Below are 14,485 nucleotides of genomic sequence, written 5' to 3'. Positions count from 1 at the left end.
GCCGTGTTGGGCTTTCTTTAGGGATTCTTATTTCTCTCTATTTTACCGTCCACGCCCCTAGCACCGGCTTAAGCAGAATTCAACATTTAACATGAACTGGTAAAGTTTAGAATTTTGAAATATCCGCAGATGTGTTCATATGGCGGTTATCATGGAACCTTCAATGTGACACGTTAGTGCCATTCCATGAAAAGCGGCATATGGTCCCCAAGTAAAAAAAATGCGTGTGCCCTATACGAGAAAACAATGGGCGGAACTAAATAAAATTGTAATTTTGAAAGGGGCTCTGAGGTTATCTACAATTTTGCTGTTTTTAATGTTGGAACCGAGGGATCACTTTTTTTCCAGAATTCAAAACTCCGTATCGATTACTGTTACAGTGATTACAATATGGTAAACAAGATCAACAAGGAAAGGTGACGTTCAATAAAACCATTTTCTTTATTCTATTTTTGGGGAGGCTATGCCTCCCCAATGTTAATACCATCTGTCAAATCTTACTGCCGCGGTAATCAGGTCAAAAAATAGTACCTTGATTTTTTCTAAGCTGACTGATCACTCATCACAGCCATTTACAATATAAAAATATTTTCATTCTTTTATTTCATATCTGCAATTTGTAAAGAAAATAATTCTCTGAAAAATGCTTGATTTTTGTTTGTTATTTCTTCAAAAGCACTACTCCGTGACGTCATACTGCCGCGGTAATCAGGTTTAGACATACGTACGTTGGTAATAAATAGTTCTGGTATGAAAACCCTTCTATATAATAACTTTATCAATATTTTTTAAACAAAAAAAATAAATGAAAATTTATAGGTAAATGCTTTAATTAGGTGGCAAATATTCTTTATTATTTTTGACAACAATTTTCCAATTACTACGCAGCGACAAACTGTTTATGACGGGTCATAAACCATTAAAAGTCCTTAATATTTTTTAAAGACAAATAATGGTAAACTGTCGATTACATCAGAGACATGGATCATGCTTGCGTGATAACAAAGGAAAACTAACTTATTCGTACACCTTAGGAGGCTGTACGCGGAAAACGCTCATAAACCGCTATATCATATAGCTGTTAGTAAATATTTTGCATACATTTAACTAAAAATTCACTAATGGTGATGAACATATAGTTTGAAAACATTATATTCTTAAACCATGTATCGCCGGGAAAAAAAACTATTTAACTACAAAATCCGTAAGGACCCTCCGACAAAATTTCACCACAAGATTACATTTAATATTAGCGAAATAAAAAAAAGCAATACTTATATTTTCATCTTACATAATTCATTAATCAAACTTTTAACATAAAAGTATCTTTTAAGAATATGTCTGGCAATTGACAGATCCCTACTCTGATCTTTTATTTGTAAAGGAATAAATTTAAACATGTGCTCTTTTGTTTAGGAATATTTTGTAGTGAAAGTCTTAATATATCCACTACAATGTACTCTCATAATTAGAATTAGACAGGTCAGGGATTTATACAACCAGTAGTTTAGTTATCTACGCTCATTTTAATCCCAATAGAAACATTCAAATATTTGGGGTAAAAAACATGACCAAAGTACCTAGTAGTCGTTTACCGGTGGTGATCCCATTAAAACTGATTATAGATTCGAATAGAAAACACAAATAGAAACATGTGTTTCGGTACAACAAAAATCGGAAGTAAAGTGAACAGTTAAATGACAGAAATATGTGGTCAAATATGTTTTAACAAGGAAATAATTATTTCAGAGAAAGACGCAAAGATCAGTCTTCAATCAAATGAATGACCCCGTATTGTGTAATTAGAAAGTTTATTCAATTCTAGGGCAACGAATCATAATTTGATAGTCCATGTGTAATACAGATTATGAGATACATAAAAATATTAAAGAATAAGAAGCTTTAAAAAACAAAACAAAAACACGCATATATATACGAATGACTTACAGTCGAGCATCGGAAATTCATCAACATATCTTACGAAATTTTAATTTGAAAACGATATTTGCGCGCACTGAATTGATTAATGTTTATTTGAATAAATCAAATAAAAAGAACTTATATGTTTGTGTTCTAAAAATAATTGGCGGCATAAGACGAATTTCGTTTTCATTTTACAACACTTGAAAAATTACTACAGAAAATATATTGTTGTTTTTTTTGTTTTGTTTTCAACAAGAGTGTGTGTTTTAAGTTCATTTATTCTCGGCACCGGAATAACCATATGTCCGAGATTATAGCATCGGGGACGTCTTTTTCCAGCAGAATCTTCCTGGTAGCCCATTCTTCGTTCGTTAGTGGTAAAGGAGACGACAGTACTGTCAAGGCATCAACTTCCTGACTGACGACAACAAAAACGGCATTCATTAGCGCCAAACCTCCAGAGTAAGTTACGACAGGTCAACCAATCACCTCTGGTACTTGAGATGACTTGACCTTGACCTGCCGTGTGCCTTCTCCGCGACGTGCATACATCTGGAGGGATTTGGAGAAGTTTCAACAAAAAACCTCCAAAAACACGCTATTTATAACACCATTCATAGCACTGACGCTTCGAATTTCTCATCTATTTGCGGGAAATGGTCGACAGCAAGGAAAACCCTACGTAATAACCGCACACCCTGTTAACAACAGATTTTCCGCAGTATATATTTCAAGCTAGTGAGGTTTAAAATCTATCGATTAACTACCATAAGTTGGTTGAGTGTTGGCGGTAAAAAAAGAAGATATAACTTCCTGATCAATTTTCACTTAGGTTGATTCAATTTTGAATAAGCTTTGCAGATATGTATTTTTTCAAGAAATATTTAGCTTTAATATTATCCGAAGCCGTCAAAGTCAGCGACGAGTAATGAAATGGGAATAATTTTCTGAAACGTGATTTTATTCGAGATTTGCTTCGGGAGAAGACAACTTTCTGTCCGTAGAGCATGAATATTAATACTCATCACAAGACAGTGTCTTATTGATCTCAATTATGGTACTTGTAAATATGTATAATTTTTATGTTTAATTTAAATTGTTGCTTAACTTGCAGTTCTTATTATCATTCAATGATATTAAAATAACATAAAGTATTTATGATGAACAGTCCTAGAATATTTTGATAAGGAACCGTATGTCATTTATAAATGGTTTTTATGTTTTTCAAAAATTGCATGATTAACAATCCGAATGAAGACCTCAATGAAATGTTCTGGAATATTAAAAAATGAATAGTCAACCATATTAACCATATATATGAATGGCTGAACGATAAATGGCGCAATGTGCATATCTTCTTATTTAACAGCACATTTTAAGCAAAAAGAAAAGAAACTATAAGTCTGAAACATTCTGTCATAGCCTCCCCATCAGTACATTCAGTGCTTTGATTTAATAAGGTTTTATATCAAATGACAGAACAAGTGTGGCCGCACTTATTGAAGTAGAATGAAATTGAAAAACATAAGAATCCCTAAGGAAATTAAAAATGTTGCAGGTACCGGCCTAGAAACTTGCACTTTCCAGTACCGTCCACGAACAGGCTCAATCAAACCGAGCCTGCAACATTTTCAATTTTGTTGTGTTGGACTTTCTTTAGGGATTCTTCTTTTCTCTATTTGATTGATTTGATTTTGTCTGTACATGATGGATAACTGAAAAAGTGCACCATCCCTTACGCCCCTAGCACCGAGAGGAACAGAAAAATGTAACAACACTGTAGTGAAGTACGGGACAACTTTTTTTTACAGCTGACAGCACTTGACAGCTGTTGTGTTGTATAAATATCTTGTATGTGATTTATATAGACCTTGTTCATTCAACATTTGAACATTGTCATTGTTTTAACGGCGTCCGTGGCCGAGTGGTTAAGGTCGTTGACTTCAAACCACTTGCCCCTCACGGCTGTGGGTTCAAATACCGACAGGGACTTTGGATTCTTTCATGTGAGGAAGCTATCCAGCTAGCTTACGGAACGTAGGAGGTTCTATTCAGGTGCCCGTTCGTGCCTGAAATAATTCACGGAGGGGCACCTGAGGTCTTCCTTCACCAGTAAAGCTGGAACGTCGCCAAATGTCCTCTACTGTGTCGGTGTGAGGTAAAACCCAATCAAACAAACAACGAGAAATGATCGTATCATTTTTTAGATAGAAACAGAAAACAAATAATGCATAGTTTTCAATTGGCGTAACAATACCAAACAAATGTTGCTGCATTAATTTTCATCAAACAATACTTATATTCTATTACAGAACATAGATGAATTATAAAAAAAAAAGATTTATAACTTAAATTTAAACAAAAATGTTCTCACTTCGGAATGACTAAGACTTACTCACAACAATCGTCACACCTCATTTAGATACCTTAATAAATACATGCCTTAACACTCCATGATGTAGAGACAGAAGAAGAGACAATTATCCAGATACCGACTGGAATATGTAATGCGTAAACAAAGCAAAAAAACATTTAAAGTTGCCCTTATGGGCATGTGTTATATGGACAAACAGAATATATCATTAACAATTGCAATAATTAAAAAAGCACATCAAACAGTTTAATAAAGTGAGTAACTCCAGAAAGAAAACATCCGTTACAGAACATATGTTATGGAACAAAGAACAGTAAGTGTTAAGCTTAAAACACGCAGCTCTTTTTACACTTTAATTTGATTAACTTATGTCCATTTAGCACAAACTTGTTGTACGTACTGTTCTGTTATTAAGTTTGTTTTCTTAAGTTTGTGATGCGGTAGCACTTCCGTGCCTTTCCAGTCACCTATAGTGTGTTTAGAAGTGTCAGCACTATTGATTATTCTGTCCACAATTCATCCCTCTTAACCCTTTCCCCCATGAGCATATTGTGAAAAATGGCCATTTTCGCTGAAAAGCCTCCTCTTACAAGTTCAAACTGCTATGACACTATGAAAAATGCTTCAATACTAATCAAACTTGGCACAAATGTTGACTGGACCATTGCCTTTGTAACGACATGCTCAGTCTTAAATTTCCTGTTACCATGGCAACGAGGGGACATCTCAAAATTGCCGAAAATCACTATTTTGCCTCGATTTTTTCCATCAAAATTTATTTCGAAGTGCTGCAACTTCTCAAGGGATTGAGATAGAGTCAAAGGCTTTTCAGCGTTGGTTACACGTTACCTTATGATCGACCTGGGGTCATTTTAAGCCTCTCACAAGTCCAAAATTTTCTTGGCGATGAGGGGGACTCCGCCCCCTTTAAACCCCCCAAACAGAAGGGGGCACATCCCCCTTCTGGCAACCCCCTGATGTATATTTTGGATGGGGGGCCGCGCAGAAAAAGTGCTCAGTTTTTTTAGCAACATTTCTCAAACGAAAACATGTGTTTGGGGCCCGAATAGGACATTTTTTTACTATTTCAGGCCTTAATAAGGGGGGGGGGGTCGAAAGTGCGTTGTTTCGCGTATATATGAGGTAAAGGGTTAAATAAATTATTAAAAGCGTCACCATATTTTCCCGACTTTGTTGAAAAGTTTATCTGACACTCTTTCCATATCTTGATCTTTTACTTTTCAATAAACCATTTACCATCATAAACAGTCAACAACAACTTAAAAATATTTTTCTTAATTTTCATTTTTGTTTGTTTCTTGTTCGTATTAATTGCGTCTTTCAGCCGCCGTTCTTTCAGTGCCACGTAGAATTCTTCTCTTTCATCAATACGGTGTTTCGTGTAAACAAGTCTGTCACTAATAGCTTAATTCTCTCACAAAAATGGTTGAGGAATTCATTGGCACAACAGCATGTACATTTATCTTTAAAATATGAAATACTTCTTTTATATCTTCTTCTGTGTACTTATATACTTTGCTATCATCTGCTTTGCTAATGGCCCATTCATGATACAAAAATTTGCATCTTGAATCAAACATTTTGTTATTTCACAGTTATGTCAGCCATTCGCTTAACACTTGCTCCTAATTCATCGCATGGTCCATTTCCATGACCTTTTCCGAGATAATTCCACCTTACTGATATGACAAAGTCAATTTCGTGCTCACAGATTGAAAATATTGTTTTATTCTTGTATTTACTACTGGGAGAGTCTGTTAAAATGAATGGTCTCAATTTGTGGTAATTACATTTAATCAAGGGTATCACTTTCTTCAGAATTGTATATATAACCGATGCATTATGACTTAGAAGATTTGAAGGGGTTCGTAAATTTTAACAGTTTTGTTGACACTATTTGAAAATTAAACAACCATACAGTAGTGTGAAAGGATAGCATTTGGAAGTCCCATTATGCAATGTGAACCTCTTCTACTAAGTTGCCGTTATAATTTCTGCAGAATCAATCCACAAAAGACTTCGTTCTGTGGTAAATTCCTTCTAAGCCTTCTAAATTCATTGTACTGATTCAATTTTCATGACCTCGAAATTTTTCTAATTCATGTAACACAATCTGAATAAATTCATTTTTGTTAACATGTTTCTCAACCTCTATCCATCTTAGCTTCTCACCATCAGAAACCTTTTTCCACATTCACTTCATTTTGAACGCATACCTCGGTCATCTGTTTTTTTCTATTTCTTCACGGGAATTAGATTCATTTATCAATATCAACAGGTGGGGAATGACACGCAGCATTTAAAACCTTTTTCTCTTCATAGCCTTGATTTTTAGCGGAAAGGTTCTAATGGTAGGTACCCTTGATGAAACACTGGTAAGGTGTTTATGATGGGGCCTCAGTTTACAGAAGAAACTTCTGGACAACTTCGCTTTGACATTCAAAATGAGTTTTTTAAGGTAAAATATGTTAAATAGAGAGAAACAGAATCTCTTAAGGAGCCTAACATTTCAAAAAAACACAAAACAATATTTTCAAATCTTTATTTGATTGATATAATGTATATATTTAAAAGTATACGCCAGTTAGGAAATAGATAAATACAGAATCCCTAAAGAAAGCCCAACAAGGCTTAGCATTTTAAACGCGACATTTGTATTTCTTAATATCAAGCTGTTTGTGTTAAAAATGATTCACCGTAGGAGTTTAATTTATCAATTTTATTCCAAATATAGTCTTTTGACATCGTTATGAGTGTAAATTTAAAAGAATATAATACTTCTCGAGATTGTTTCATTCCAGTTTTAAATAGTTACGGTGCGATAGTCTCGATTTTGCAGCTATGGTATTTAATAAAATTTGTGGAAAATACAGCTCTTAAACTTCTGATCCAATTCCTAATCATATATGAAAACAGTATTGATTTCAAAGTTATTGTATTTGTGTATTGCACTTCTACTGAATGAGATCAACCTACTTAGTTTCTTGTTGATACCTCTTGTTGTTTCAAAGTTATGCCCCGGACAAAGTTCAAAGTGTAAATTTGAAAAAAAAATATACTCAATGAGATCCATCTATCGATACCTTTTGTAGTTTAAAGTTATACCCCGGACAAGAAGCGAACAGACGGACGTAGAGACGGACAAAGTGGCGATTACATAATATTCCTATGGGGAGCATAAAAATTCAGGTTTGGCTGCTGTGATCATCTAAAAATACTTCTTAATGTTTTAATTAATATGTTTCAGCTTGTCTGTACGCTTTTTACGCCTGTACATATGTAATAGTAGAGACGGGAAAAATTTTAAGTGCTTCAGTTATAGGAGAATGGCTGCTAAGCAAGTGCGTTTATTGACACTCTATGGAACTGTTGTTCTAGAAAGACTGAAAACATTGGACAGTTAATTTAACGTGCTGAGTCCTACATTGCATAAGCAGTAGTTTGAATTTATAACTACAAGTCAAATTGATCAACGCTTTTCATTTGCCTTTACTACGGTTTCAATATTATCTTTTGTGTTGTCAATGATTTCACCAGCTGTGTAAGATGAGGTTAAAGTATCAAATTACTTGAACAGATCGTGGTATGGAGCCTATAAGTATAATCTGTATGTTGATTTTTAATTTTGAAAAATATATCATGAACCATAAAGTTAAATTATGCGCATCTGTTCGCTGTCAATTTGGGTTGCATTAGTAATATATTTCATTATTATGGTGACTGATCAATAACTGATAGTCAAAAATGTCTACAATTTAAATAAAACCACTCTTTTTAAAAATTGAGTCTTAACGATACACTTAACGATATTTTATAAATTACCTTTTGTCACGTCAATTAATAACTATTTTTTCATAAACACAATAATGGCAATATGTCAAGTTATTTTTAGTTTTACCTTTTCACTTATGGATGGGATGGGCGTCATGTCACTTTTATAAAAAATAAGAATTAGTCGCATTATAGACCTTCTTACCCAAACAAATTAGACACAACTTGGAAGCACGCAATATATTTATCTAAACTACTTACGCTAAAGATATTGGTCCGTATCGGCAAGGTAACTGATGTCATGTTTCGATAAAGCTAATAACTGTTTCGATAAAGCTAATTACTGTTTCGATAAAGCTAATTACTGTTTCGATAAAGCTAATTACTATATATCAGATATCAGGTTTTATTTTCTATCATGTTGTGACGATAAAATTCATTTCATATTAACAAATTCAAGACAAAAATCATAAACTTAAACAACATGTACCGAAACAAATTAAAACGTGTGATACATTTATAACTATTACAAAGAATATGTAGCAAACTATTTCGAGCAGACGACACATGCAAGTTCACGACCGTCGACATACGGTGGACAAGGGAGTGAGCCACATTGACCTTCGACCAGATGTAAAATATGTTCATCATCACTCTTTGCACCTTTGTCTAGAAAGTCTGGCTCTCCGTCTAAACAGACATACTCGTACGAATGGTACGTGACCGCTGCAGCACTGACGAGATAACCATAATATTCTAATGTCCATCCCGGGTAGCAGTTTTTACGGGCTGGTATCATAAGAGTCGTGGACCTGTCTGTTCTGCATGCAGCGCAAGGCATGTCTTGTTGATCTATATCATACTTGAAGAAAGGATTTGTTGGAATGTCAGTTTCTGTACCATAAACAGTAGCCCTATAGCCCTGATCACCATCTAAATAGTGTAACCATGTTGGATCAGAGGGAAGACAAATGTTATTCGAACCACTGCCTTTTTCATTGAAATGTTTTCCAGCAGTATATCCTAAAATCATAAGTATGAATAAATTGCAATTGAAGCTTAACAGATGTAAATGTAGTTATTACATGTCCATAAACAAATAAAGTTTTCAGGATGGACTAAGCAGTTCCACAAACAACAAAATCAAGCATACTATTGACATGATCTTTTCTCGGAGAAGTCCACATAAAATCTTGTTGGAAGATCGGTAGCGTAAAATGTTTTTTGTACAGGTATAATCAGTAAAACGAGAAATTTGAGGAAATTAAAGCAGATTTCATAGTTGTTTTAATATACCTACCATGATATACTAGTTCTGTGCTATTTGGACAGGTCTTCTTTCCCCATCGGACGTACATAGATCCCGGATGTACTAAAATAATAAACAACGGCACGTGACATGAAAATTGTTATAATTCCAGACTTTCTACCACTTTAACATATTGTGATAAAAGCAAAGGTCAATTATAATGCCAACAAACAATCATACCATTTTATTCAATGCAATAAATAAACAATTAATAATGCAAATCAATAAAAGGCATGATGAATTAGCAATAGACCAAAAGCGTCTTTTTAAATACTGGCAAAAAGACATATAGACAAAAGATAATTTTGGATGGTTTATGTGGGAAAATGCCACATAAAGTTCAATATAAAAGAATTAAGCCCAATTGTGAGAAATTCCACACGTCCGTAGTTATTAGATTTTCATTAACCTTTTTTGTGAGATCTTTAATTGAATCATACATGTCTCACACTATGCTTTGCCAAATAAACCGGAGTTACTTAATATATGTTAGTGTTCATCCGTGCTGTTCTACAGAAATTAGAAACTTTGATGGGAGCGATAGCGACCGGAGAATGTTTCTAATTTCTGTAGAACAGCTACGGATGAATACTAGTAAAACTTTATTTGGCCTGATATCATTTATACACTTTGACGAGTTGGACAACTCAGTAGCTAATATCTTATATGTTTTATACATGTATACATTAAATATCACGTGTTAACACGAGGTCACGTAATATATTTTCAAAAACATAATGTCTACTTTCACTCTCTGTCTACCGAAAAAAGTGAATAGACACACGTGACTTTCCTCCAAGTCAGAAATTAATTAAGACCTTTTTCCACTTTCGTAATAAAAATGTTAATTGACCTTTTGTATTGGTTTTTACTTTTACATATGCAGTATCTTTTTCGCCAAGACGTAGATTTTAAATCTGAACTGACTGAATTTCTGACTTAGAGGAAAGTCACGTGTGTCTATTCACTTTTTTCGGTAGACAGAGAGTGAAAGTAGACATTATGTTTATTTATCAATAAATGCAAAATTAATGTAGGTTGACCTTTTGATCGCCGTTATGTTTACTTAATTAATATTCAGAAGCGGCACACAAAAGCGGCTGCGCATGTGCAAATTACTATTTTTACAAACGTGGTTCCATGAAGCACTATGAAAAATAGAAGGCGACTATGAACAGAATTTGATTTAGTGTCCGACTTTATTTGTCATCCAATGAAAACACTGTATTGCTGTGCGTTAATTTTCATAGAAGAACAAAAGTCGATACTATATCGAATTCCGTCCATAGTCGACTTCTATTTTTCATACCGCATAGTGGCGTAATAAAGCGAATGATAATGAGGCCAAATAAAGTTTGACACTAAATATGTTAGTATTCATCCGTGCTATTCTACAGAAATTAGAAACATTCTCCTGTCGCTATCGCTCCCGTCGAAGTTTCTAATTTCTGTAGAACAGCACGGATGAACACTAACATATACATAGTATCGAGTTTTGTTCTTCTATGAAAATTAACACTGATTATTTTGAAGAAATACATCGTTTCCATTGGATGACAAATAAAGTTGAACACTAAAAGTTTATGTAATGCACATTCTAATTTGATAATTAAATAATTATTATGTAAATACACTAAACACATGAGGGATAATGAAAACGTGCAACATCCCTCACGACCCCTAGCATCGGCTTGAACGAGACTCAATTTTCAACACTCTAGTGTGCTGGAACCAAAGATTGTAATTTTTACGGCAACATACTTTAAATAAATGGTTAAATGAAATTACATAATCTTTCAATAATATTTTTAATTGAATAAGCCCCTCACCTCTGTGGGTTCGAATCCCGACAGGGACTTTGGATTATTTCATGTGAGGAAGCTATCCAGCTAGCTTACGGAACGTCGGTGGTTCTACTCAGGTGCCCGTTCGTGCCTGAAATAATGCACGAAAGGGCACCTCAGGTCTTCCTCCACCAGTAAAGCTGGAACGTCGCGATATGACCTATACTGTGTCGATGTGACGTAAAACCCAAAACAAACAAACAAACAAATAAAGTGAATAAACTTAATCTATTTTTACTCATAGGCCGAGTTACATAATACTAAAAGTGAGTAACAAACTACGGAATTTGCTTGTTTTTCATATGTTCATTTGTCAAAAATTTACGACAGAAATAATAAGCTTACAGTTAGTGATTGACTGTGTCGATTTCAAAGATTTAATTTCGACAAGTGCAGTGCCAAGTTGTTGAGTTACGTTTGCTAACTCACTCCGTAATCGAATAAGTTCTGCAGCTATATCAGCTTCCGAATGGAGGAGGAGCCGCTTTTCTGCCAAGGTTTTAGCTGCATGTGTTATAAGAAATAACAGTAGTACATATTTATCCCCTTTTAAAACCACCATTTTAACAAAATCTTTTGTTCCAATTACAATGCTTCTTTATGAAACACACCATCTGATTAAAAAGAAGAGAACAGAAATTTTATTATTTGGTTTAAGCATAATAAGCTCATCACCATATTATATATACAAATACAACATATAATACATAAATGGCACATGACATGAACGTATGTAACTGAAAAATAATGAGACTGTTTAATGAGACAGTAAAATTACTTAAAATGCATTTGAATACATATATACGAGTCTGTACTCAAGAATTTGTTTATATTTACATAACATCATCAAATTTAGCTACAGTAAATTGAGATTTGAAAATTGAATCAATAGAATCTACAAGTTTGAATGAAAGTAATGATTGTGACAAATGAAGGGGAATAACGTATGAAACTTTCTATAGCAAATATTTTAGCATTTACTTCCCTTTAATTATTAATATGATCAGGATTCATTTCTGCATGATAAATAAAATATTCTGTTTTATTAAAAACTAAAACAAACAAACTAAAAAAAAATTAATATGTACAATATCATATGCACATATAACTTAACAAATCTTCTTGGTGAATATACAATGGGTATTTAATAATAACAATGATATTTCTGTTTATACTTATTAATGAAAAATTAAAAAGAATATTGAGAAATATTCATGAAGTAAAATGCGTACTTCATTTTTCGTATTTTCAATGTAAACTATTTATTTTTCACTGCAGTGAAACATATTTTCCGTATTTTCACTGCTGTCTTGTCGGACTACTTTTTTCTAAATTCAGCCAATACGAAAATCATTCAAATTGTAATATCAAAAGAAAAATGTATATAATTAACAGAAAATTCAAGTTTTTTTATAAATAAAGGATTTATTTTCATCTTGTGGTTAGAAAATTTTCATATTTCACTCGTGGCTACCGACACTCATGAAATATTTATTTTTCATACCACTCGCTGAAAATAAATCCTGTATTTATGGAAAAAAAATATCCTCTATATATCAAATTTTACCCCCCCCCCCCCCAAAAAAAAAAAAAAAGAGAAAAAAAATAATAACAAAAACAAATCACAGAAAAAGAGAGAGAGAGCAAAACTTACACGTCAGTATATTATAACAAACTGTCCCTCAATTCAAAGTAAATTGTTACCTAAGTAAGAAACTATGTTGAAATTATGAACTTGCGCGATAACCTTCAGTTTTTACAAACATGCATTGCGATATAGGGCAAATCGGACATTTTCACATAAAGATTATCCTGACATGTAACAACATTAATGAATTATAAGATTTGAAATAAAAGTATCAAACACTTGCCATCTTTTTATAAAAACGAATTTGTTCGTACGAGCACTCAGCATATAGGTAAGCGCAAACAGTATTGCTGACGTTTGTCTACTATTCTTTAACAATTGCTGTCCGTAAACTAAACCGAGTCTCACGATGTCATATGAAAAATGTTAGACAGTGCTCTATGTCTGTAACACTCCATTATAATTTGGTGATTAAATATGACAAGGAAGATAACAAATTTACAGGTCAGTATGTACAAATGAGCAAATAATTTGGAAATTTTACTGCAAAAGTAATCAATGCGATAGGTGCATCGACGAGACACTTTTTAATGACGTACAGTAAACGTAATTTAAAAACAAACGTAGCATATTTCACATTCCATGAAAAAATAAAGAATAACCCTGCGTCTATGAACTCAACAGTAAGTCCCAAAAACAGTTAGGGCTGACCCTAAAAATTCAAAAATGAACTTTTACCCAATATTAAAAAACAATTTTATTCAAACAACAAACAAACATTTTGGAAAACAATTTTCCCCGAATAAAAAAATCAGTTAAGTTTTGTTTGTTTTTGTCTTTTTTTTTTAAAATTTTATGTTATGTTCACCATCTTTATCTTAGAACAAACAAAAAATAGCTAGTATTATGTAACCCCGTCTGAAAATTATCCGTCAGTCGCTTGTAGATATAATTTAAATTTCTAGCCTTGCAAATAAAATTTTTAAAATGTTTATCTTTTTTTTTTTGTTATATTAATAGAAAACAACGAAAGGGTTTCAAAATGAAGAAAAATGGGGAAAATATAAAAATTTAAAAATTTTTAATAATATGGACATTTATTTCCCCTTTAAATACAAATGAAAAATACATGCATGTTTCACGTGAAATACTGTCTCCTTTTAAGGAATGAGCATTATGCTTTGGAAATGGCCATGTGGAGATGTTATTTAATATCTCATCCCTATTGCTATGCTTGATTTTTATAGGTGGGGAGGAGGAGGTCCATAGATAAGCAATAAATAGAGTAAGGGTGAGATAGAGATAAAGACCATTATTTGAGCCGCGTCACGACAACCAACATAATGGGTTTGCGACCAGCATGGATCCAGACCAGCCTGCGCATCCGCGCAGTCTAATCAGGATCCATGCTGTTCGCTTACAAACCGTATAACAAGTATAGAAACTGATAGCGAACAGCATGGATCCTTAACAGACTGCGCGAATGCGCAGACTGGTCTGGATCCATGCTGGTCGCAAACCCATTATGTTGGTTTTGTCATGACGCGGCTATTTTCATTGTTTTAGAAAAAATATTTCATATCCCGACCGGCTTGTCATGCTTGATAGTTCTTTGAAAAATGAGGATGTATTACATGTATTAGATAATTTATACT

At 33.5% G+C, this 14,485-nt stretch overlaps 1 protein-coding gene across 1 annotated transcript; it reads right to left on the bottom strand.

The window, feature by feature from the left end:
• Window positions 1–8,481: 8,481 nt before the first annotated feature.
• On the bottom strand, window positions 8,482–13,008 carry LOC132751868 (short-chain collagen C4-like). Its single transcript, XM_060742077.1, has 4 exons — window positions 12,897–13,008; window positions 11,588–11,856; window positions 9,390–9,461; window positions 8,482–9,112 (listed from the first exon to the last, which is right to left on the bottom strand). Exons 2-4 carry the CDS (start codon window positions 11,802–11,804, stop codon window positions 8,637–8,639), a joined length of 765 nt encoding a protein of 254 aa, XP_060598060.1. The 5' UTR covers window positions 11,805–11,856; window positions 12,897–13,008; the 3' UTR covers window positions 8,482–8,636.
• Between the last annotated feature and the right edge of the window lie 1,477 nt (window positions 13,009–14,485).

Source organism: Ruditapes philippinarum, unplaced genomic scaffold, assembly GCF_026571515.1.
Source record: "Ruditapes philippinarum isolate M1 unplaced genomic scaffold, ASM2657151v2 ctg19942_1_1_1_1, whole genome shotgun sequence".
Taxonomy (NCBI): Eukaryota; Metazoa; Mollusca; class Bivalvia; order Venerida; family Veneridae; genus Ruditapes; species Ruditapes philippinarum.
Note: the sequence above shows the minus strand (reverse complement) of the source record. Positions and strands in the feature narration are given on the sequence as shown.